Source organism: Polyodon spathula, chromosome 17 (genome assembly GCF_017654505.1).
Source record: "Polyodon spathula isolate WHYD16114869_AA chromosome 17, ASM1765450v1, whole genome shotgun sequence".
In the NCBI taxonomy this organism is placed as follows: Eukaryota; Metazoa; Chordata; class Actinopteri; order Acipenseriformes; family Polyodontidae; genus Polyodon; species Polyodon spathula.
The window spans coordinates 17,634,390-17,661,641 of record NC_054550.1 but is presented as its reverse complement, the minus strand read 5'-3'; the positions used below and the strand labels follow the sequence as shown (position 1 = coordinate 17,661,641).

Sequence of the window (27,252 nt, the reverse complement as noted above, 5' to 3'; positions counted from 1 at the left end):
ACGGCCAGAAATGACAGTTAACAGAACTGTTTGTCTCGCCTCAGCTAACTTATAATTGGACTGCTGCAGAGAAAATACAGGTCTTTGATTGGTATCACCGGTCTGATTTTAGGAAAACATTAACTGCAGCTGCCCACCCCTCACCTGTAATGCACAGCAACCTATGGAATAGTCAAATAAAGCAATGGGCCACAAGATGGGTGTATGACGTATTTATACAATTAATTTACGGATGTGTGGCAACACACAGAGAAGGTAACAGACAGGACCCCACTCCCCTCATCATCCTTCTCTCAATCTACATTTCCCTTTGTTGGGCACACAAGCCATCGTCTTATATCTTATAGATTTTATAAAACAACAACTTGTGTGTCTAGAAAAAAAAACTGGTTTTCTGAATAAGGTGTCTAGAAGGTCTAGTATTTCCATAGTATCCTAATACTAAGTGGGTATTCGGTATCACATGTTCGGAATACTGGTATCCAGAATATGGACAGATTAATTTGGAATACCCTGTTTATATGGCATGGAATAGCTATTCAAATTTCCCACTATTCCGAATACAACTGGAATCCTGATAGAACAGGACAACTGGAACAGGTACCCAGATAACAATATGGGTGCAGTCAATTGTACCTACCATGCGCGGCAGGTGAGCGACCTCATAAAAACCCCACATTATCTCCTCACCGTTTGCTCTGGTACTGGGGAATTTAATATGTTCCTCAGCACGTCGCAGCAACGCGGTTATGACCCAGTCAAGGTGGCGGACACGGCTGACTAGGTGATCCCCACTGTATCATCTGCTACCTTCTGGAAGGTCCTGGTAGCCAGGATACACATACAGACAGACACTACCAATTGTTCAGAAAAGGCATGACTGCACAGGTTTGTTCTGGCCAGGTCATCATGCAGCATGTGGCATAGATGAATCGAGACGATACCTGGGCACGATTTTCTCATTGCTGAGCTCCTCATATGTGTGCCGAGGCCGGTGCACCCTTACAGCATATCTTCGCCTATGTCGGGGTTGCTGTTGCTGGGTGTGCGTTGCATCATTCACATACACATGTTGATGGACATGCTGCATGCTACCCACATTTCCCATTGTTGCCTGTTTGTAGTCGGTGCTAGAATGGTAGTGTGCGCAGAGTTAACTCAGTCCTTTTACAATCCTTATTATGAGTGTCACACATACATATTATTTTTGCACAGTGCAGAATGGCTTGTGATGCGCAAAAGGACGTTTCGAATATGGCAACTTAGCACAATTTCGGCACAAAGACCATTTGTGACACGCATACCCCTCTGCGCGGTGTGCAAACCGTTCGAATATAGGGCCCCTTGTCTCTGTTTCAGGTACAGTGGGATCAATGGGTTCTGATTTTAAAATGATCTCACCGTATTGTGTCACCTCGGTTTGATGTGGTTTATAATTATGAGCAAACTCCTGCTGTTTCTTAAGAATACAAATAAAAAAAAACATAAGCACTTGAAGATAGACATCTTTCTATACTGACTATTTAAAGGAAACTCCAAAAGATCTTATATTCTAAATGGGCTTATGAGTTTAAAAAAAGCACACAGGTGAGCATTAATCAAGTCTTCAGTGTTACAATTCAGCAGTGATATTTCACTGATATAAGCAAATAGACATTTTGTTTCTATACTGGTAACTGTTTACAAGAAACACTAATAGAGCTTTTATTTTCAAAATGGGCTTACAAGTCAATGGGATGAGGGAAATGTTTAAGTTGTTGGGGAGTATACAAATCCAAACAGTCCTTTTAAAACATTAGCTTCAAAATACATTTAAATTGCTTCCATATTTAGTTTAAAAGTTAAACCTGGCTACTGTATGCTGTATGTATTTGTCTAGGATCAATACTGTTTTTAATCAGAAAAAAAATTCAAAAAAAAAAATCAGTATCGTTCAACAATCAGCTTAATAATATATATATATATATATGACAGCAAATATAAACAGACACAATTGATCCAAATTTATTTTATTGTCTACCAAAACCAGCCAATCAGTGCTTTGCACCGACGAAAGCAACAAGTCCTGTATCTTCAACTCCAGTCAGCTTGACTGGAGCGCAGACACAGCATTTTTCACTAACAACAAACCGAGACACAGCCGTTCAGTAATATTGCTCTATTCAGATATCTAACACTGTCCAGATCAACTGTAAGCTGCTTTGACAAGCAAAAGGTATTTGCTTCATAGTTATTTGCTTTTGTTCTCTCATTATGTATGAGATCCTTTATGCACATTTTGCAGGACTATTTTCCTAAAACCTTACAAATCTGGTTTTCAATTATTTTTTTATTTTTTGTGAATTTTTTTCTAATCGTGTAGTTCCCTCTCGTTTTGAAAGCTTTAAAGTGTGGTAGTTGATCTTGACTTTCGATAGGGCCTTCTGCTCAGTACGCATAACTCCACAAGGTAGAACCTTCGATGGGCACTATTACTTAATTAGTATTGGTAGTTCTAAACATTTGAGCATTTATTACATTTAAGATGTATTGTTTTTTTAAAAGGGTCTGCAGAGGAAGTGGTTGTGTCAAGAGCTGATAGGCTGTTCTGTACTGTAGCGTTAGATCACAGCTAAGCCATTGACTACAAGACAGGACAAAGATTTCAAAAACGGTCCCAGCCTCAAGCAAAATAGCATGGATGGTAACAGTTGTGTTACATAAAATGATAGAAATGTCAGTCTTGATAAATGCTTGTGTGCAGTTGTTTCTGTTTTGAGAGTGTTGGCTGTTAGAGATGTAGGGAGTGTCAGTGTCAGGCCAGTGGTACAGCAGGAATCCTGTTCCTGTCTGTGAGAGCCTCGGAGCCGTGCACTTCACACCAGCCGGGATTATGTAAATAACACTGGAAATGTTTCAATTAGTAAAAGCTTTGGTATTCCAGCCCTTGCCTTTTTCCTCTCATGTGACCGCCCCTTGGTTTAATGGTATTCCGAACTCATTGTAAAGGTTAAATCAGCTGAAACCAAGCACTGAACTTTGGAGTAAAAGTAAACATGTCCATTGTGTTCAGAGAGCAGGATCTGAACAAGCCTCTGGAGGTAATTTGGTTGGGATTAAGCACAGATTGCCTTTGTTTAGATCATGGGATTTTTATTAAGATCTCATTTTGTATGTTTCATTTTCTTAATTTGATTCCTTTCTTGGAAGGTTAGTACAAAGTGTTCCAATCTCTACATTTAGTGTGTTTTTAAATTTGATATATTTAGCTATTTAGGGCTGGTACAGATCAGTATGTGTGCACCATGTCTCCTGTTAAACTTTTACTGCAATAGAGCAGAGAATTTTGTTAATCTACGTCTATTTTTGTTTTTCGATGTTGTACATTTTTTTAATGCAACTGTTCATTTTAACCATTTTTTTAACACAACAGTACTCACACACGTTTCATCACCACCACAACTGTTGCATGATGTTAGAGTGTAATAATCCAGCACTTGTTTTAAGCATTTGTATGTCAGCTGACAAGTGTTCAGCTAATATCGCATCACACCTTCCTTCTTAAAGGCGTACAGCCTCCATATATGAACCCACAATGTCTCTCACAAGCATCTGGGTACATATTGTTACGATATCACAACAAAAGGAATACGCTTTATTTTTTATTTTTTTGGTGCATATGTATAGCTGTTATTACTATATATCACCTTATAGTACAATAATACAACAAAAAATGAACTGAATGATAATATCCGAAAATAATTTAATATTTTTTAATACATTTTAGAAACTGCTGTGCACTGATTTAACACCTTGCTAGAATATGCAAGGCAAAACACGTTGTGATACATATGTCTCTCATTTCTATCAATTGCATAATTTCTGTTTGTTCGGATATTTTTCCGAGCACTAATTTATCATGTAAGGAAGTTTCAGTTGATCCATTATTTCAACCCTAGCCCCCTTTTTGGATAGAATCTTTCATCCTAATAGAGGTTTCGTCTTTTTTTCATATACTCAAATATTACTAAAACTAAAAAATGATTTTGATCCCTTTTCTTTTGCAACCAATGACTAATTTAAAACGTGTTAAGGGGACTGTGAATTATTAAACGTGTTAAGACACTATGTGACTTATTAAAGAAAATGCAAAGTGAATGACTCATCAGGGGAGAAGTGCTGCCAGGTTATCAATTGGTTTTGATAATTGCTTTTTACATTTTTGTGTTTGTGAATTTAAGAATGATGAGAACATGGCTTTTGGTTACAGTAGTTTCCTTTCATGGTGTCTGCAGGCTGTATTAAATCTGTCCCCCCTTTGGTAAGGTGGTGGTGTTGTTGTTTTTTTTGTTTTTAAATAGTGCTGTTTTAAAAGCAGAAACACAATCCGTTCTCCACAGGTACTAAACACAGATGAGGTAGTAACTGGAACCTGTTTAAGTGAGCAGGCCAACGGCTCTATAACGTCTTGTTCAACAGTGAAATTATAGAGCACATTAGTGCAGCTGAGCTCCTTTTAGCTTCCCTCTATTATATAGAAACTGTCTTGAAGGGTTTCAGTAATATAGACAAGATTGAGATGCCCAGAATTTTTTTACAACAGTAGTTATTAAACATACATTTTCCTGACTTTGTACATAGGAAAATTAGGAGGACCTACTTTTTGTCATTGGTGATGGGTCTGTTGTCCACTGCCATATATAGGATCATCTATCTAAATAGATGGATGTACTATTGATGCTCGTTGATCTTTGTATGTGTAGCAAGTCTGACAGCAAACACAAATAATATAGGTACTGGTGTCTGCATCTCTTTCACAGTTTTACATTGTACAAGAAGAAAACAGCAATATTGTTTGTGGTTTGTTTTTGTTTTTACAGTCCTTGTTTTTAATTTGACACTCCTGTCTCTGTCTCTTTAGCGTGTTCTCATGTCTTGTTCCCCTCTCCCCTGCAGACGGCACGCCGCGATGAATAAGCTACGGCAGAGCTTCCGTCGGAAGAAAGATATCTACGTGCCGGAGTCGAGCCGGCCTCACCAGTGGCAGACGGATGAGGAGGGCGTGCGCGGCAGGAAGTGCAGCTTCGCAGTTAAGGTGAGCTGCTTGGGGAAATCAGCATTCTTCTTGAAATGTTGACTGACTTAAACTTTGAGGTTGGTCATACATCACTATATGGGAAGCTTGTATGAGTTTATCCACTGCCACCTACAACAGGGATGGAAAAAAAACTCCAGTTGTAAAGCAGTTTCACGCATTCCAGGTTTAATTACGAGCCTGGTTAGCCACAGTGTATACATAACAAGGTCAGGTGTGTCTTACTAAACTCATAGTAAAACCAGGAGTGGCTCAAACTGCTATGCAATGAGTGGGGTCCTATTGTACTAAACCATTTAGGCAGGCAACTTGAGCCAACACTCAAGAGATTGCCTTTCTAACTCTACACATTCTGTAATTCCCTAGTCAAGTTAGATCGTGGATATTTACCCAGGATAGCAGCTAACTGCGCAGTGTGTGCATCAGCACTGAAGCAAATCTTTTTAGGTCTAATTTTAGCAAAACTGAAAGTATGTTTGTATGTAATCCTTATACATTATCTAAGCTTTGAATTTCTCATCTATTTAAACCATTGTTTGTTTGTCAGAACTGAAATATGTATTGAACCTTGTTTTGTTGTTGGAGCTTCAGCATTAAAATAATAAATGTGATTTTAGAATTGTACCAGTAGGTAGACTCTTTCCAGTTAATGCTAGTCCGTATTGTCGTGCTGCACTGTACACTCTTGTGTGCCGTCTCCAGGAGACCCTTGAAAACCAGACATGACATTTTATTCATCCTCACATTTAGAGAGAAGTAAGCATGAGGTGCACAGTTGACTGAAATTATATTAATGCTTTCCTTTTTAATGACATTTTGCTGGTGTTTATTAATTCAGAGAATAGGCATGCAATCTTTTCTTGATTGAATAATCTGTGATTGCTGTTGATTGGACCTATGAAACTCAGACTGAGGCTGAATGCTACTTAATTTTAGTTGGGCTGTTAGACATTCAGGATAATCTGCCAAGAGACTAATTTATTGCCAAAATCATTTAGTGTTTGTTGGCTGTTTTGTCCTATTGCCATCTGATAATAATGATTTAATATTGAGTGCTTACAAAGTACTGTAATGCTTTTAATTTTCTGCAAACTTCAGCTTAAGATTCATAAATGTAGAAGTATTAGATCAGAACTGTAGCTAACAGTAAAACTGTCCCCATTCAGTTCTGGGGAAAAAAAATAAATCACTTATTTGTAATAAATAATGTAGAAACAACTCAATAACTGATAATTTAATATTTATTTGGCTTGATTAGGTCTCTTACCAACAATATTTAAATTGACATGTTCCAAAGATCAACGATTTACTATGAACACACATTCATGCACAGATACCAGGAATGTTTCATTAATAATAGTATTTAGCCCACATCCAAGCACACAGCCTCAACTGAGGTGATGCAGACAATCCTAGAATATGTCACATTAAGCTTATTATAGATTAAGTATATGGCAAGTTTACTTTTAAATAAATTCTTCATACAACAATGAGGTAGATTACTTAGAGTTACTTCATCAAGTTTCACTAAAAGTTATTTCACACGCAAAGTGTGCTAACTAAATAATTAACAGTTCAAGTCTATGTGAATGTGTTACAATTAATTTAGTTAAGGAAAATGCAACTGGAATTATACTGACCGGTTCCTTGGAGCTTAGACTTTTGGTCTGCTGGTTTGGAAACTCAATCTGTTGAAGTGTCCAGTACAAACACTCCTCTCCGCAACAAAGTCTTCAATCCACTTTGGATCAAACTCGGCAACAAAGCTTTCAATTCACAATAGAATCAATAAACAGCTGCAACAAAGTCTTCAGTCCTCAGTATAGGATCCACAACAGCGCCCATCCGCTCTGTCCTCTTCGTTGAATCTTTAGCTACTCAGATAGCAGGACACAGTTTCTTTTGGATACTGTGGTTTTAGGTGTACAGCAGACCTAGACTAGTTTGTCTGATCAGTCACTGTAAGTTTAACCGCAGTCTTCTAGCCAGGCCTCAGTCTCATTTGCTTGTGGTTGTTGACTCACTGGTAGCTTGCTTCCTCATCTTTGGGTCCATTTCAGGTCCCATCTTGATTCCGTTTTTAGGCAGAGGCCCGGAGTTGCAGCTTTGCTTAGCAGAGTGACTGCACCTTGTTTAGCACTCGATGTGGATCGCAAAATGTTCAATTCCGCTTAGATTTTTATAGTCTTTTTCACTCTGCTGATTAGCTGTTTTCATGAGGTCATTTGTGTATCTTGCCTCTTTAAACTCCAAATCCTTTGATGTTTTAATGTCCTTTTCCACTGGGACATCACTAGTTTTAGGTTCATTTCCTCTACCTGCCTGGGTTTATTATGTTCAGGTGGCTGGGGTTGATTAGTTGATTAGCTTAATTAACAATCAATCAGCGCCCAGCCACCTGACATAAAAGGAGACCTCTGCTTCTCATTTGGGAAGAGGGAGCTGAGGAAGCAGGTTGGTTTTTTGGTTGTTTGGAAAGTTTGAATCCAGTGAAGGCATTGCCCAGCCTGGAAATTGTTATTTTTGTCTTTCTTTTTGTGTTTAAATCGCTTTGTTTTGGCCCTTGTGCCCTTTCATTTTCGTGTTTATTTATAAAAAAATAGTTATTTTTTTGAACTGCAGTCTGTCTCTGGGCCTCTATCCACTCGCCAGCCTGCCACAGGGGCGTTGATGAAATTCTCTGCATTTACGAGGCAACTCCTTTTGAGTTGCACATTTCAAACAAACATAATACATTTCTTACGCACTCTAAAACAGGAAGTTATATTCTATTTCTAGAACAGTTTCCACTTGATAGCATTTGCTTCAGTTACTTTCTTGAGTCATAAAGTATAATATTAGACATGTTAAATACTTATCGATTTCCATATACAGACGTCAATCTGTGTCGACGAATACTGCAACTCTCCAGATACGCAGTTCCAATGGAGACGGCACATTGCCGTACGCGTTGTATTGTGTAGGCTCGCAATAAGCAGTAGTTCCTTTTCAAATGAGGATCAGCTTGTTGATCTCCAAGACTTGCAACATTATCTTTGTTGTTGGCAGTTTTCCCACTGGGAATAGTTCCGTTGATTCGACATAACTCAGTTCAGCTAATGCGTTGCAATTGAAGTGTTATATAGTTTGTAAGTGTTCTTGTGGCCATTCTCTCGGAATCTTCCAAAAACGTAACTGACGGCTTTGCTTCAGTTCATTTCGTGCAAATACGTGGAAACAAAGACCCGCTTTCCGATTAATGCAGTATCCCGTCATTGATCCAGTCTCTCGTAGGACAGACAGCAGGGCCCTACCTCAGAACATGATTCTAGCCATTATTTAGAACACTGGTTTTTCCTTGCCTTCTGTGACTTCGAGTATGTATGCTCCCATGGCTTTGCAACTTTGTTCAGAGCAGTGTAGCATCCATTTCGTCCCTCCGAACTTCAAGTCAACTCTAGTGGGTGGAGACTACTTGTGCACACCTCCTTTGCAGTTAGCACGCATGTCTGGGCAGCAGCAGCAGCACACAGCAGAAGCTCGCTCACACTTCGAAAGTCAGTGGGTTTCGTGATTCTCTCTTCAACTCTGTGATTGGCTAGTCTAGTTATTTTGGGCAGTGCCTGAATCAATGTGAAGTGTCTTTCATTGGTTGTTCTCGTACCGATGTAGCCCCTTGTTCTCCATTGGTCCGCTTTTTCGACCCCCTGATGGCTGGATTTACGACAAAGACTGGTTTTCGTTTTAGTGTCAAGGTACTCAGAATTGTCTGGAAGTTGCCCTCAGCAAAACACTACTGGAGCCATAATGACTCATTCAATGACAGGTAAAGTTAAAAGATATAAGTCCAGCAGTTAGTTTACGACTCTTTCTAAAAACATTCTTTGTCAGTGGGGGAGTTTGTAACCAGACCAAGAAGACACAGATAATGATTTAAGATGCCCTCTGTATATTCCAATTCTGTTACTTTCATGCACAGAATGATATGATGACACCCCTCTGACGCTACACAGTTCATTCAAATTCACAGCCTCTCAACTCCTACCAAAGATTCTCAATCGGATTTAGATCGGAACTTTGACTAGGCCATTCCAGAACCTTGATTTTATTCTTCTTTAACCAATTTGAAGTAGATTTTGATTTGCGCTTTGGATCGTTGTCGTGTTGCATCGTCCAGTTGAGCTTTAAACCAAGTTTTGCAGTGATGGGTTTCTAATGATTTTACCATGTACTGGAACTAAATTTCCTGTGCCATAGAGAAAAAATGTCCCCATAGAAGATTACCACCATGCTTGACAGTAGGTATGGTGTTCTTTTCTTTGTACACCTCACCAGACTTTCTCCAAGTGTAATGATCAGTGTGACCAAATAGCTTTATTTTTTTATTTTTTTTCCCCCTACAAAACCTTGGACCAGAACTCATATACATCATTCAAATGCCGTTTTGCAAACTTTTAGCAATTTGTTCTTTTGATGTCCTTGGCCTGCGACCATTGAGACCTTCACCATGCAATACTCGTCCAATGGTTGAAATGGAAACCCCAGTCCCATTTGCAGCCAGTTCACTTTGAATATCTTTGGCAGTCAATCTCGGATTATTAACCTTCTCACAGTTCAACTTGTTCTTGGTGAAAGAACCTTCTTTCTTCCAGATCGAGGGAGCGTTGTGCCATGAGTCTTTTACTTCTTGATACTAGAAACAATAGTTGAAATTGGGATACTGAAATGCTTGGAAATCTTCTTGTATCCTTCTCCAGCTTTTTGACAATAAATCTTTTTCTGCCTAAGGTCTTCAGATAGCTCTTTACTTTTCCCCGTATTGACTTATTGATAATGACAGCAATCATCCTATAGATAACTATTTTATACTCTCTAAGAATGTTAATCTAATGTCCAACATGTTCTAGACTTACCTAGAATTAGGTTCTGCATTATTATATTTAAATTTTTAGCAGTACTTTTGAAATAGCATTTTTTGAGTTTTGCCAGAAAAATTGCTGAAATAAATCATTATAGACATGTATTTCTTGTAACTTTTTTTTTTTCTTCATCCACAAAAGCAAAACTTTTGCTACAAAAGTTTTTTTCCTAAATTTCTTTGTTTTTGAGAAATTTCTAGAAGTTATACATAAAGCCAGTCGGAGGGGGTCGGAACGCAATGTGACCAAGAGGACAAGTTTACTGGGTCATCTAGGGCAGATGCTACTCCCGCCCCTTTCAATATACCGGACATGTGGCACTCAAGCGCAGACATAGTGTGGGGCCAACATGACCCGTCACCAATGCACGCTCTGGTCCGGGCTATTGAAGGTAAGGATGTTGACTGCGCTGGATGGTAGTATTTCTGCACTTCAGTATCAAGGGGCATTTACTGTATAGGGTAAACCTAGCCACGGGCACAGGACAGCCTGTAAGACAATTATTGGTTCCCCCGTTTTTCTCTGCCTCAGGCTGGAGCATGATATCCCTTTTGTGGGGCACCTCAGAGCTGACAAAACAAAGGAACAGATATTGGCTCGATTCTTTTGGGTAAGACTTCATACTGATGTGTCAAGATATGTAGCCACATGCCCAGACTGCCAGCAAGTAGCGCCGGGTCGAGTGCACCCCACCCCTTTTGGTTTCAATGCCGATTATTTCCACCCCCTTTGAAAGCATTGCAACGGACATGGTGGGCCCTTTGCTACCTTCTGATTCTGGGTATATGCATATATTAGTGGCGATAGATGATGCAACGTGATACCCGGAGGCAGTTCCATTGAAGTCCACTAGTGCAGCTGCAATTGCCAAAGAATTAGTGCAGATTATGGTTAGAGTAGGGATCCCAAAGTAGATTTTGACTGATCATGGAACCAACTTTAAGAACATAAGAACATAAGAACATAAGAAAGTTTACAAACGAGAGGAGGCCATTCGGCCCATCTTGCTCGTTTGGTTGTTAGTAGCTTATTGATCCCAAAATCTCATCAAGCAGCTTCTTGAAGGATCCCAGGGTGTCAGCTTCAGCAACATTACTGGGGAGTTGATTCCAGACCCTCACAATTCTCTGTGTAAAAAAGTGTCTCCTATTTTCTGTTCTGAATGCCCCTTTTTCTAAACTCCATTTGTGACCCCTGGTCCTTGTTTCTTTTTTCAGGCTGAAAAAGTCCCTTGCGTCGACACTGTCAATACCTTTTAGAATTTTGAATGCTTGAATTAGGTCGCCACGTAGTCTTCTTTGTTCAAGACTGAACAGATTCAATTCTTTTAGCCTGTCTGCATATGACATGCCTTTTAAGCCCGGAATAATTCTGGTCGCTCTTCTTTGCACTCTTTCTAGAGCAGCAATATCTTTTTTATAGCGAGGTGACCAGAACTGCACACAATATTCAAGATGAGGTCTTACAAGTGCATTGTACAGTTTTAACATTACTTCCCTTGATTTAAATTCAACACTTTTCACAATGTATCCGAGTATCTTGTTAGCCTTTTTTATAGCTTCCCCACATTGCCTAGATGAAGACATTTCTGAGTCAACAAAAACTCCTAGGTCTTTTTCATAGATTCCTTCTCCAATTTCAATATCTCCCATATGATATTTATAATGTACATTTTTATTTCCTGCGTGCAGTACCTTACACTTTTCTCTATTAAATGTCATTTGCCATGTGTCTGCCCAGTTCTGAATCTTGTCTAGATCATTTTGAATGACCTTTGCTGCTGCAACAGTGTTTGCCACTCCTCCTACTTTTGTGTCGTCTGCAAATTTAACAAGTTTGCTTACTATACCAGAATCTAAATCATTAATGTAGATTAGGAATAGCAGAGGACCTAATACTGATCCCTGTGGTACACCGCTGGTTACCACACTCCATTCTGAGGTTTTTCCTCTAATCAGTACTTTCTGTTTTCTACATGTTAACCACTCCCTAATCCATGTACATGTGTTTCCTTGAATCCCAACTGCGTTCAGTTTGAGAATTAATCTTTTGTGCGGGACTTTGTCAAAAGCTTTCTGGAAATCTAAATAAACCATGTCATATGCTTTGCAATTATCCATTATCGATGTTGCATCCTCAAAAAAATCAAGCAAGTTAGTTAGGCACGATCTCCCTTTCCTAAAACCATGTTGACTGTCTCCCAGTACCCTGTTACCATATAGGTAATTTTCCATTTTGGATCTTATTATAGTTTCCATAAGTTTGCATATAATAGAAGTCAGGCTTACTGGTCTGTAGTTACCTGGTTCAGTTTTGTTTCCCTTTTTGTGGATCGGTATTACGTTTGCAATTTTCCAGTCTGTCGGTACCACCCCTGTGTCAAGAGACTGCTGCATGATCTTGGTTAGCGGTTTGTAAATTACTTCTTTCATTTCTTTGAGTACTACTGGGAGGATCTCATCCGGCCCAGGGGATTTGTTTATTTTAAGAGCTCCTAGTCCCTTTAACACTTCTGCCTCAGTTATGCTAAAGTTATTTAAAACTGGATAGGAACTGGATGACATGTGGGGCATGTTGTCAGTATCTTCCTTTGTAAAAACTTGTGAAAAGTAATCATTTAACATATTTGCTATTTTTTTTTCTTCCTCTATGATTTTGCCATTTGTATCTCTTAAACATTTAATCTCCTCTTTGAATGTTCTCTTGCTGTTGTAATATTGGAAAAACATTTTGGAATTGGTTTTAGCTTCCTTAGCAATGTTCATTTCTATTTCTCTCTTGGCCTTTCTAACTTCCTTTTTGACTTGCATTTGCAGTTCTGTGTACTCTTTCTGTGTACTTTCTTTTTGGTCCTTTTTTAATGCTCTGTAAAGTGCCTTTTTTTCGCTGAATATTTTTTTTAAATTGATCTATTAAACCATTTTGGCAATTTAGTTTTACATTTAGATTTGTCTACTTTAGGGATATAATTGTTTTGCGCCTCTAGTACTACGTTTTTGAAGAACAACCATCCTTCTTCTGTGGGTGTTTTCTCTATTTTACTCCAATCTACTTCTGTTAGTCTCTGTTTCATGCCTTCATAGTTTGCTTTTCTAAAATTGTAAACCTTAGCTTTAGTCTTTACTTTTGAGGATTTAAAAAACACTTCAAATGAGACCATGTTGTGGTCTGAGTTTGCCAGTGGTTCTCTGACCTCTGTTTTAGTTATTCTGTCTTCGTTATTTGAAAAGACTAAATCAAGGCATGCCTCCCCTCTAGTCGGTGCCTTGACAAATTGTGTTAGGAAGCAGTCATTTGTCATTTCCACCATTTCTATTTCATCCTTCGCGCTACCCACCGGGTTTTCCCATTTTATTTGGGGGAAGTTGAAATCCCCCATTAGTATGGCTTCTCCTTTGCTACACACATTTCTAATGTCATTGTATAACAGATTATTGTGCTCACCGTCTGAATCTGGCGGTCTATAGCATGCTCCTATTATTATGCCTTTTGAATTTTTGTCTGTTATTCTGACCCATATTGATTCGGTTTTATTTTCTTTGTCCAGGTTTAACACCTGGGCTTCAAGACTGTTTCTTATGTATAGCGCTACCCCTCCTCCTCGTCTGTCCTGCCTGTCTTTCCTATACAGTGTATACCCACAAATATTATATTCGTCCCCATCACTCTCAGATAACCACGTTTCTGTAACACCTATCACATCATAGTTACCTGTTAGTGCAGTAGCTTCAAGTTCTAGAATTTTGTTTCTGATACTTCTAGCATTTAGATAAATACATTTAATGGTTGTCTTACCTGAGTTGTTGTTCTTGTTTTGATGCGGTCTCCCTTCTGTTTTTTTGTTGATTTCTCCCCCCTTCCTTTCTAGTTTAAATGCTTCCGAACCTGCTCGAGGATCTTTTCTCCAAGTAGACTAGTTCCCTTGTTATTTAAATGCAGTCCATCCCGTCTATACAGATAGTCCTCGTTGTAGAAAGTGGTCCAATGATCAAGATAGGTGAAGCCTTCCCTATGTCCAACATGCTATAGCAAGTGTATAAAATATAAAAATACGTCCCATCAGGACATATTTTGTGATCACCCACATATGGATGGTTTGGTGGAACGTTTTAATCAGACCCTAAAATCAGACGTTTTGTAAACGAAGAGCAAAAACATTGGTCATCGCTTCTGCCCTACCTCCTTTTTGCAGTGAGAGAGGTGCCACAGAATTTGACAGGGTTCTCCCCCTTCGAGCTCTTGTATGGCTGACAGCCTTGCGGCATCCTCGATCTGTTGAGAGAGGGGTAGGAGGAGCACAAAGGCTCGTCCAAAAATGTAGAGCAGCATGTGCTCCAACTAAGAGATTGCATGGATTTGGTCGGTCCTTTGGCCCAGGACAACCTCAAATCTTCTCAGCACCAGCAACAGCAGCATTACAATAAAAATGCACTCATTTTAACCTTTCGACCAGGAGACAAAGTAGTGCTGCTGCTTCCCTCCTCAGAATCGAAATTATGTGCTAAATGGCAGGGGCTATATGAAGTGATTCAGGCTATAGGAAAGGTGAATTATGACAGCCCGATCGCCGTATTGAACATGAAATTTATTGTGTAAGTTTATTAAAGCCCTGGCAGGCAAGGGAGGCCTTCTTTATAGCCCCAGGTGATGTAGAGGATGATTTAGGCTGCTATCCAGCGATCCCTAGCACTAAAATCATTTTGATGGAGAATCAAATCAAAACAGCAATGGAAGCTGCGTAAGCTTATTGAGGAGTTCAGTGATGTTTTTTTTCTGACTTGCCCGGCAGAACTAACTTGGTTGAATATGACATTATCTCTCCACCAGGTGTCACAGTATGAGAGAGACCTTACCGGGTCCCAGAAAGTCGTCGAAGTGGCGTTCGCAAAGAGGTATAGGGCATGCTAGAATTTGGGGTGTATGAACCTTCCAGGAGCGAGTGGTGCAGTCCTATTGCCATAGTGGCCAAGAAAGATGGCACCAATCGCTTCTGTGTAGACTTCCGGAAGGTAAACGCTATTGCCAAGTTTGATGTGTACCCTATCCATTGGTTCAATAAACTTCTAAATAGACTGGGAAAGGCGAAGTTTATCTCTACTCTAGACTTGACAAAGGGATATTGGCAGAACCCCTTAACTCACAGTTCTAGAGAGAACCATATTTTCAACCAGTTCTAGAGAGAAAAACCATGCCGTTCAACCCCTGAAGGGATGTTTCATTTCAAAACCATGCCGTTTGGGTTACATGATGCGTCTGCTGCCTTTTGATGACGTGGTTATTTACAGCGGCACCTGGTGAGAGCATTTGGCTTTGGAAAATGGGCATTTGCGAAAACAGAGACTCAATATTTGGGATTTTTATTGGGGAATGGAAGGGTGAAAATCCAGTAGTCACCAAAATCCAGGCTTTGGTAGACGCGGCGATCCCCAAAACCAAGACTTAGGTGAGGTCGTTACTGGGATTAGCCGGTTATTACTGTCGCTTTATCTCCGAGTATGCAACGGTGTATATCAGTAAAAAGGTGCTCCCTCGGAAGAGCAACTACATAGTCAAAAAGAAGTGTTATGATACTGCCTGCTGGGACATTCATTTGATCTTGTCACAGACCACGCCCTACTCAATTGGTTAAGCACAATGAAGGATAGCAATGCCCGGATAACTCGTGGTATCTGGCATTGAAGCCCTTCATGTACCACATGGTACATCGTGCAGGGGAAGACAACCAAAATGTGGATTATTTTTCCCGGGAGGGGGCAGTAATGGGATAAGTAGGATATGTGGGATATGTGAAAAAGACAGTGGTTCTTGGTGGTAAATCTCCCTCCTGACATGTGAATATGCTAAGTAATGGGAACAGAGTACCCTAGACTACTTGGCGTGACACTGAGGGTTAAAATTAAGTCGTTTATTTAGAAAAGGGGCGGAGCTTTGGTACACTAACTCATTCACGCAGAAGGGAAATGATGTGGCAGCCACGGATTGGAGGAGCGACTGCAGTTGTTTACCAAGGGGTCATGAGTGACAGTATAAGTAGATGTTGAAGAGACGTAATCTGTTCCTTCGTTTTGGTTATTGGTAAAAGAACCCAGAAGGACCTGTATTGTGAATATACATATTGTAAGTGTTTGCTTGTTTTGTCTAATTGTTGCTTGTTGTTATTAGACGGCTAACTCGTTCCAGAGCTGTCACCAGAGGCCAGCACTAACCCAGAACAGCACTGCACTTGTATCACCATTAACTATTTGCACCACAGTCACCAATTCACTCACTAAGGGACTTGTGTAATGTGTTTTGTGTTTAATGTGGGGGTACAATAAATGGGACTATTATTTCGGGACCAATCCGGGGATTATAAAGTTAGTAATACATGCCGCTGTATTACTTACCAGCTTTATTGTTTGTTTTGCCATCAGGTTCTGCAGAGTTTGTGTGATAGTATGGAAAAATGCCAAACTGATTTCCAGGGCTTAAAAAAGCTTTGTCACTGCTACTAAAGTCTTGAAAAAGTCTGGAATTTTACTAGTGTCACAGGAGAATGAAATATTTCTGCAATAATTTTTTATTATTAAAAATAATTGATCTTAAGCGGTTCACCAACTCTAGCAGCAACTGTCTAGGCAATGTACTAGTAGCAACTTTATTGCTTTTGACCAAATCTTGTGAGGATTGCTCTGTGTAACACCCCTGACAACTGAAGCAATCCTATTCAGTCAGCACACTGGTAAGCACCCTGTGGCGCTTACTTCACTAGTGATGAAAACCTTTGAACATATTGTCAAAAGTGAGATTTTATCCATGACTCAGGACAAGTTAGACCCTCTCCAGTTTGCCTATAGGTCTAGGAGGGGGATGGAGGACGCCACTATCACCCTACTAAACCTAGTCCTGAGGCAACTAGAGGGGAATAAGAGTCATGCAAGACTGCTTTTTATTGATTTCTCTTCAGCTTTTAATTGTCTACAGCCTCATGCCCTTGCACATAGTCTCATGTCTAATTTCAACATGGATTTTAACACTGTCTATTGTCTAATAGATAGATCACAGAGAGTTCGAGTTAATGGATCTCTGTCTGGTAAGCTCTCCTCCTCTACAGGCTCCCCACAAGGTTGTGTACTTTCTCCACATTTGTTTGTCTTGTACACTAATGACTGCCAGAGTAACTACGAATCGAGACATGTTTTGAAGTTTGCTGATGTATCAGTAATTGTGAGCCTCCTACATGGAGAGGAACAGAGTCATGGCCTGGTTGTAGAAGACTTTGTCAGATGGTGTGACCAGTCTTTTCTACAACTGAATGTATCTAAGACAAAATAATTGTTTATTGATTTTCGTAGGAGGCCGACTCTCATCAAGGGTGAACCAGTTGAGTCTTCAGCAATATAAGTATCTGGGGACCATCATTGACAATAAGGTTACTTTCGATGCGAACACTGATCTCATAGGGTAACCAAAGATTATTCTTCTTGAGGAAACTGAGGAGTTTTATTGTAGACACTACACTGATAAAAGTGTTTTATTCTTTGTTTATTGAGTCTGCCATAACCTTTGCCATAGTCTGCTGGTTTGGCTATCTTAGTGTGAAAAACAAAAATAAACTGGGCAACATTGTCAAACAAAGCTGTAAGACAATTGGTGTTACTCTGCATTATCTTTCTCATCTGTATCAAGTATGAGTCTCCCGAAAGGCCCAGTCTATTTTACTGGACTCCCACCACCCTCTCTATGGCGAGTAACAGTTGTTACCTTCAGGGTACAGGTTTCGCCTCCCCAGGTGTGGAACTATTAGGTTCAAGAAATCTTTCATTCCATCAGCTAGCGATTTTTTAAATAAATGTGTACATATTGATGCTTAGCCACAGACTGTTGATCGCAATTACCTGTTATGAACTGACTTTGGGCAGGCCCCTTGCTTATTTGCACTTCCCTGATGGTCATGTGACTGGGTTGTTCTTGTTGTTGTTATTGCTATGCATGTATTTATTGCTGCTGTATTGTACTGTTGATATATGTTGTATGTTTTCTCTTGACTCCTGGCTGTAAAGCAAATTGCCCCTTGGGGATATTAAAGATTTACTCTACTCGTGACTCTGTCTGCCCCAGTGAAACGAACTGTAAAATTCTACTACAGCCATAATATATACATTCATATTGAAGGCTATGATTTTTTAATTGAAGTTACAAACTGGAATTGCAAGCTGCTGTACTCTGCTCACCAAGATTCACATTTTGTTTTCTTGTTGTTACCTTTATTAAATCGTTAACGTTATTTCCCAACCCAGGTAAAAAAAAAAAAAATGAATACGATAGTTATTATAACAGACTCAGATTTAAAAAAAAAAAAAAACACGCTTTCTGTAGCCCCTATGGTGTGTATAAACGTAACATGTTAACATCGCCTTTTTCATTTCTTTAATGTGGTTAATGAAATGTGCCGGTATCACGGGAAATAAGTTAGCTGGGAAATAAGTTAGTGTTTGCCTTTTTGAGCCTTTCTACGCATGTGCGAATCTTCAAGCTTAAAGGTTAAGATGTCTACTTTATGTCTATGAACTTCTATTCAGAACAGACTGTTATTGCGATCTTTCCAATGTGTCTAGTAAATTGTTTTACTCTTAATGTTGTCAGGATCTTTATTAAAAGCTAGAGTATGTGTGTTAAACATCGGAAACACGTTGTAATATTAATAACATGTTTTTCTTGTTATTATTTAGTAATAGGTTAACTTTAGGCTATATAGTCTGCAAAGTTTACATTTAATCACTGGCTACTTCATATTACAGGTTTTCTTCGTACAGTGCCATGAAAAAAGTATTTGCCCCCTGTCTGATTTTCTGCATTTTTGCGTATTTTTGACATTGAATGTTATCAGATCTTCAAACAAAATCTAATATTAGATAAAAGGGACCCTGAGTGAACAAATAACACAAAATGTTGATACTTATTTCATTTATTTATTAAAGGGAGATATGCAACACCCAATGCCCCGTATGAAAAAGTAATCGCACCCTTACTCAATAACTGGTTACGCCACCTTTAGCAGCAATAACTGCAACCAAACGTCTCCTGTAGTTATTGATCAGTCTCTCACAGCGCCGTGGAGGAATTTTGGCCCACTCCTTCATGCAGAACTGCTTCAACTCAGTGACATTTGTGGGTTTAAACTGCTTGTTTCAGGTCCTGCCATATCATCCCAGTGGGGTTTAGGTCTGGACTTTGACTAGGCCATTCCAAAACTTTACATTTCTTGTTCTCCAACCATTCTGACGTACACTTGCTTGTGTGTTTTGGATCATTATCTTGCTGCATGAACCAGCTGCGCTTAAGCTTCAGCTCACGGATGGATGGCCTGATATTCTCCTGTAGAATTCTGTGATACAGAACAGAATTCATGGTTCCTTCAATGATGGCAAGTCGTCCAGGTCCTAATGCAGCAAAGCATCTCCAAATCATGACACTACTACCACCATGCTTGACTGTTGGTATGAGGTTCTTACTGTGGAATGCCATGTTTGGTTTTTGCCAGACATAACGGGGCCCATGTTGGCCAAAAGTTCCACTTTTGACTCATCTGTCCGTAGAACACTGTTCCAGAACTCTTGAGTATCATCCAGGTGCTTTTTGGTAAACTTGAGAGGAGCATTTATGTTCTTCTTAGTGAGCAGTAGTTTTCACCTTGCTACTCTGCCATGAATCCCATTTTTGCCCAGTGTCTTTCTGATGGTGGAGTCATGAACACTGACCTTAGCCGAGGCGAGAGAGGCCTGCAGATCCCTGGATGTTGTTCTAGGGTTCTATGTGACTTCCTGGATGATTTTACGCCTTGCTCTTGGAGAGATTTTGGCAGGACGGCCACTCCTGAGAAGATTCACTACTGTCCCAAACTTTCTCCATTTGGACAATATGGCTCTGACTGTGGTTTGGTGGAGCCCCAGAGCCTTAGAAATGGCTTTGTAACCCTTTTCAGACTGGTAGGCATCAACAACTTTTTTCTGGAGGTCTTCAGGAATTTCTTTTGAATGTGGCATGATGTGCCTCTAGAACCTCTGTACTGATAACTTCACTCTGATGGTAAGGGCCAAAGTTAGTCAGATTTATATTGGGCAGGGCTGGCCCAAATCAGGCTTGATTGTTAACCAAAGTATTAAAACAGCGGACCCTACTTATCCCTTTAATTGGGTTGAGTTAACTAGGGGGGCAATAACTTTTTCACACCTGAAGATTGCATGTTTGATTACCTTGCACACCAAAGAAATGAAAAAAGCACCAACCTTTGGTGTCATTTTTTTCTCTGACTCCCTCTATATACTACTACAACCCGCAAAAAGATCTGACCAAGTTCAATGTGAAAAATGTGCAAAAATGCAGAAAATCAGACAGGGGGCAAATACTTTTTCACAGCACTGTACATGTACTTGCAAGTATTAGCGAAAGAGAAATAAATACAGTATGTGCATTATTTTGTATAGGGTTATGACAAGAAGAAATAATTTATAATTTGTTGGAAGATTTAATTTTATGTGCAATTATATTTGTGTTTAAAATGTAACAGTTTCTAATATGACATATTATTTATTATTTAATATTAGGTGATACATTTAATACCCAGTTTACTATGACGTGGCAAAGTCTCACTAGAGTTCTCATTTTAAGTTTGTAATCGCAGTGGATATTTATATTATGTTTTCTTGGTACAAATAATACAGCAAAAGAGAAATAAATACATGTATAATTTGTATGTGGCCCCTATTATGTTGGATCTCCTATCTGCATTGAGCCTGCTGCAAATTGTCAATTGTCATGCGGCCATTTTCCCCACAGACTCAAGACGTTTGCGCAGGTCCAACACATACCGGACGGTATTGGTCTAATTATCCTGCTCCTCCCACATCTCTCTGTCTGACCAGATCGAACAAGCCCCGGGGTCTCTGCCCATGCAGCAACTCAAAACCCCGTAGAAAACCCCCAGTAAAAACCCCGTAGAAGCCTGAGGTACCTCTCTGATAGCAAAGAGAAGGGGAGGAATTGGCTGGTCCCAGTAGCGCACGTCAATGTCGGTAAATCTGCGCAGCATGTTTTTGAGTGTTTTATTAAAACACTCCATAAGACTATCGGTCTGGGAGTGAAAAACAGAGGTCCCAGTGGTCTTAATCCCCAAAAGTTTACAGGTTCCATGGACTAGCTGTGACATAAAGTTGGTGCCTTGGTCGGTCAATATTTCCTTGGGGATTTCCACCCGGGAGAAAACCCTCATAAGCTTGTTGGCAACAGAACCTACTACATCCAGCCCCAGCTAATAGAACCGTGTCTCACTTTGGTCTTGTGTCTTCCCAAGTGACCCAAAGGGAGTAGCGTGAGCAAGCTGTAACAAAACCTAAAAAGGCTGAGAAATGAGCAACTATGAAGCACTTCCCCCGTCTGGGGTAATTTTTCAACACGGTACAAAAAGTCTTGATTAATTTCAAAGTGAGGGTAGATTGGCGGCACGTCTGGACCCAACCACACAGCTGCTTTGTCAAAGAGCCTGCCCAGCAAGTTGTCACACCCTTGCTTGAGTCGTAAGTCACGAGAACGAGCTTGAGCTAAAAAATCAGCTCCCATGGCTTCCAGCTCGGGATCAGGTCAGTCCTGATCAGAGGCAGCTGTGCTAGACCCCTGTGCTGGCTCCGCGGCCTCCCCCCCAAACTCTTCACCAATCGCCTTGCCCTTATCTGCTTTCAAGCAATGCGGTACTAGATATGGATGGTTCTTTTTGGCAATCAAAGTGAGAGTTACTTGTAGTCCACAGTTGTACAGCATGCTGTATGGGTCCTCTGTGTGTTAACATCGCTGGTAACATCAAAGACCACCTTTGCTTACTTTCTGTTTTTGTGAATAAATCCTGCGCATAAGTGCTGGCTTTTCAACTCCACCTCCATTGTCTCTCTCTATTGCTTAAACAGCGATTACCCATATGTGACATGAGCACCCTGTCACATATACACATAAAAGTTAATTTTATCCAAAGGTAGGCTGACACACAGAAACACTGCTGAACCTCCACATCTTCCTAGGCAACATGTTCAAGAGGCTCTGCTCAAGCCTGCAAAGATGAAAACTGGAAACCCTACGCTAGATGCACAGATGAACTCTGCATGCCCTACGCTAGATGCACAGATGAACTCTGCATACCCTACGCTAGATGCACAGATGAACTCTGCAAACCCTTGGCAGGAAGCAGAGTATTTAAAACAAGCTAATTTGCTCCATTGCCTTATCTTAAATAGTGTTTTATCTTTTATAAACGCCCCAGCGGCACAGGAGGAAATGGGTAATTACAAATGTACTATTCGGGTTAATTTTTCCCCAGTGACAGAATTACATGGTAATTGAACCCCTGTGCTGTGAAACAAATTTAAAATAAATAAATACATAAATGAATACAGAGTCAGGTTCCTAGTGATGCTTAACATTGCCTGAAATCCCCCTGCAGTGAAGGTTGTGCCACATCCCTCACACTCATTGTATGTTGCAGCGCTTCCCTTTCATTAATGAGGGCTGTAGCAGACCCGGCAGATAGGGTGAATCAAATGAGTAGCCACTGTCTACAGGAAGGGAGCCGACCAAGTGAGCTAACAAGATAAGGCGTGGTGAGGTGGAGATAGCGTGTGTTAGGTTTAATGGAGGTAAATGGCCGTTGTTCTCAGGCAGGGCTGCTTTCTCTGTAGTCATTTAGGTTAGAATCAGTAGTACCTGATATATTCTATACAGTCGTTTAGATATTTCTTTTTATGACATGACTTGTGATGCACGGAAAACGACAATACAAAACTGATGTAAAAGAACTCTGTAAAACAAATAAAAAACTATGAAATATGAAACACAGAATGTTGAAATTGCTCTTATCCATTTATTATACTTCCTACTTGCTAATGGAATTTACTCTTTTATAAGCAAATGTTTTTACTGTAAGTTCAACCTTTTGCTGCCGACGTGCTCTCATTTCTATACTATGATGTCAATTACAAAACACATCATATCTCAGCAGTCTAACCAGCAATCTGGTCTGGTCTGGTCTGATCCTCTCTTCTACAGTGAAAGTCCCCACTCACCAGTTATTGTATTTTAGGAAAGATAAAATGTCATATCACAGGTTATACTTTTTACTTGTATATTATTATGTGAAACTCCGTGTGAGAATATATATATTGGTAGGCTGATACACACACACGTTTTTGGTCACATACATTTTAATAGTAAGCAACAAAAATGTCTTGTCACAATAATTTAAACATGGAATCGTCCTTTGACTGTGAATCTTCCTTTGGCTATTAGTGAGATTTCTTTCATACTTTTTTTTTTTTTTTAAATGTATGAAAGTGTATTTCATCGCTCGTTTTATTCCAGTGCAGTTCTAAATCTCTAAAGAATTTCACTGCTTGAAATGGAAACTATCTATAGAAGTTCAGCGTCTGATAGCTTGAATGCAGTATATAATTGCACATAAAAAGAAATCGCATGACAAGTGATAAATTATTTATGCTTATGTCATAACCCATATACAAAATAATGCATGTATTGTACTTATTTCTCTTTCGCTATTATTTGCAAATATATTGCAAGTACATGTACAAAGAAAACCTAGAACATTAAGTAGCCAGCGATTTAAATGTAATCTTTGCAAACTACGTAGCCTAAAGTTAACCTGTTATTAAATTAAGTGAAAAACATGTTCTTAATATTACAACAACGTATTTTCCGTTTTTGCCACATATAATGTAGCTTTTAATAAAGATCCTGACTAACATTTTTAAAACAGTGTACAAGACACATTGGAAAGATTGCAATAACAGTCTGTTCTGAATTAAAGTTCACAGATAGAAAATGTCGACGGCTTAACCTTGTCTTTTAAGTTCTAGGATTTGCACATGCGTAGAGAGGCTCAAAAAGGCCAATGCTAATTTATTTTCCAGCTAACATTTCCTGTGACACCGGTACTGGGTACCGGGACTTATTTAATCTGCTTTTCATCCAACGTGGATGCATGTTTTTCAAATGCGCTTTCATTTAGCACAGTTCATGCTGGTTGTTTTTTGTTTTCTCATAGTGTTTCTGTTCTGTTAGCTACTATTGGCCACCATTAACGTCAGTATGATCACTGCATGTTGATTGGCCGAGCTTTTCATTCTGATCAGATTTAATTTTGGCATGAGTCACAAATCTCATTTCATTGCCCATTTCGCTTTGTCTCAGTGCTCATTCCTTGATCAACGAGAGAAGACCTTAACAGTGCAAAGTAATAATTATTTTCTTTAGTGCAGCGGAGAAACTGTCTGAAATATTCTAAATGAACATTTCTACACATGAATTTGAAGGCAAAAAGCCACATCAGGTTCTCCATAAATTACATTGCTGATAAATATTAGAAATAATGCACTGATTTACCACATTGCCAGAATTGGCATGAAAGTTTCTAAAATGGCAAGTGATGTGGGACAGTAGGGATTAACACTAATGAAGTTGTGCTTCATGCTTTTCAAACACAGGCCCAGCTTGCAAGGTACATGTTAGTGTACAAGTATAGTGATCAACATTTTGTTTGTTGTGATCCTAGTAGTAACTGTTATGAGGACTGCAATAAACAAAAACAGTGAGGTGTTTTTACTTTGTACAATGCCATCTTTTCTAAAACATTTTGAGGAGTCTACTTTTATACTGTTTCTGCCTAGAACATCTTTTTATAGAATTGATCATAGTAATTAATCTACGTAGAAACACAACAGAGAAACACACAGAATATATTATTGTAGGTTAAGTAATAAGTAAAAAATACATAAAAGAAACATGAATATATGTTCTAATCCATGGCTGCTATTGTAGCATGGCCAGGTCTTGTTGTAGGGGGTACCCTGGGTCTGGAAAGTATGGGGATGATTTCAGAGAACACTGTGGAGATTAAAATGGCCAAGTACATCATTAGTAGTACTAGTGCCTGTTACATAACAAATTTGAGGGGTATTTTAGCCCCTATTGAGCATTGTTTAACTTAAACCTCTTTGTATCATTTTTTCAAAGCACAGTTTTTTTTGTACCATTTTTTTTATATCATCATCCATTTTATAAGATGTCTTGAAACAACACTCCCTCTACAGCAGTTACTGCATAGCATAATATTTCTTAAAGCTTGTCATTTAAGTTTAACTTAAGTGTTATATTACAGTACATGACTGAATGATACATGCAGAGGGTACAACTCTTTTAGTATTTTCAGCCTCTTTGTTTATGGTCAGTTGATTAGAAGTGATCAGTTATTTGTGGCTTATTTTGTATTTAAGAACATAAGAACATAAGAAAGTTTACAAACGAGAGGAGGCCATTCGGCCCATCTTGCTCGTTTGGTTATTAGTAGCTTATTGATCCCAGAATCTCATCAAGCAGCTTCTTGAAGGATCCCAGGGTGTCAGCTTCAACAACATTACTGGGGAGTTGATTCCAGACCCTCATGATTCTCTGTGTAAAAAAGTGCATCCTATTTTCTGTTCTGAATGCTCCTTTGTCTAATCTCCATTTGTGACCCCTGGTCCTTGTTTCTTTTTTCAGGTTGAAAAAGTCCCATGGGTCGACATTGTCAGTACCTTTTAGAATTTTGAATGCTTGAATAGGTCGCAGTGTAGTCTTCTTTGTTCAAGACTGAATAGATTCAATTGTTTTAGCCTGTCTGCATATGACATGCCTTTTAAGCCCAGAATAATTCTGGTTGCTCTTCTTTGCACTCTTTCTAGAGCAGCAATATCTTTTTTATAGCGAGATGACCAGAACTGCACACAATATTCAAGGTGAGGTCTTACTAGTGCATTGTACAGTTTTAACATTACTTCCCTTGATTTAAATTCAACACTTTTCACAATGTATCCGAGCATCTTGTTAGCCTTTTTTATAGCTTCCCCAATTGTCTAGATGAAGACATTTCTGAGTCAACAAAAACTCCTAGGTCTTTTTCATAGATTCCTTTTCCAATTTCAGTATCTCCCAGTATCTTATCATATTCCCACAGTCCACTATTTATAAATGTATTGTGTACTGATATGTGTACATTTTAAAAGTATTTATTCATTGGCACTCAAATTGTCTCAAATTTTTAAATGTACACCCAGCTGTGCATATAAGGGTACCTGCACTTTTAGAGAATTTCACCTCTGATCTGAACACTGTCTGCATGCGCTTGCACTGTGCTGTTTTTTATTGATCTATTTTTTATCTCCTCTTCAGTACCTGGGCCATGTGGAAGTGGATGAGTCCCGAGGAATGCATATCTGTGAAGATGCTGTGAAGAGACTGAAAACGGTATGTATTGTCTGCTCCTCTTCCGTTTTCTGCCCAGCGGTGTGTGGCTGCACTGGTGAGAAGGAATGTGTGTTTTCTAGATGCTCATTCTTGGCTTAACCAACCCTTCCATAAGGGATTTAGGGAGAAAGGACTGGATTGCAACATTTAGTCAGCTATGCAGTAATATTCTACAGTTTAATCATGCAGTGCTCAAAGTCTTCCAGAGGCCTGGACCAGCAATACTGTCTGAGAGTGAGTGACCTGGCACCAGGGTATTTATCTACTGTATGTTACATCAAGTGTTTTTACACTGAGTAACTATGTTTATTTCCACATAGCCATCCTCTTTACTTGTGGTAGGGAGACATGTATAGTTGGGTTATGTTGGACCTAGGTCATTAAATCTGGTAGGATGTACATCTTCTGAGGGACAGTTCCTGTTACAAATGGACTATTTCAGTTATATTAAGTGTCTCAATCCTTTTGCCCTTATGCTGGTGTTTCAAACATCTTCTCTTACAAATGATGTGTGAATATGCTGTAGAGCCATTATGAACGATTCCCTCTGGTTGGTTAATGACTAGCAAGGTTTTGAAGGAGCATGTAGGGTAGATTAATTTATCATGTAAAGTGGATTTATTTCAAAGGAGTGGGCCTGCAATCCCACAGTCCTCATTTTTTCTATCAGTCCACATGAGGACAAAAACAAAGGTCCTCATCATTGACATCTCACCCAATATGGCTGTCATGTTGTGGACATCACCTTTTTAGATTTATGCAAGATGGACAGCACACTTTGAGATTGTTTCTTCACATTTGGTACACATTTTAACGATACATATACTTCCACTTTGTAGTCAGATACTGTATCTGTTTTACTTCATATTTACAAACCTTAGAAGCTATTCCCCTATAATGCCCCTGGGGAAAGGTATCATTTATATTCACCAAACAACTCTTTGTTGTTCATAACGTACA

The 27,252-nt window shown here is 39.3% G+C and overlaps 1 protein-coding gene across 8 annotated transcripts in view; it reads left to right on the top strand.

Annotated features, from left to right (window-relative positions):
• The window catches only part of LOC121329747 (protein numb homolog), a 106,734-nt gene that overhangs the window by 44,275 nt on the left and 35,207 nt on the right, over positions 1–27,252 (top strand). For all 8 annotated transcript variants that reach the window (XM_041275488.1, XM_041275489.1, XM_041275491.1 and 5 more), the window contains 2 exons: positions 4,936–5,074; positions 26,218–26,292. In XM_041275488.1, the coding sequence (XP_041131422.1) occupies positions 4,949–5,074; positions 26,218–26,292 (201 nt within the window). In that variant the 5' untranslated portion in view covers positions 4,936–4,948. The remainder of the gene's footprint in view (positions 1–4,935; positions 5,075–26,217; positions 26,293–27,252) is intronic.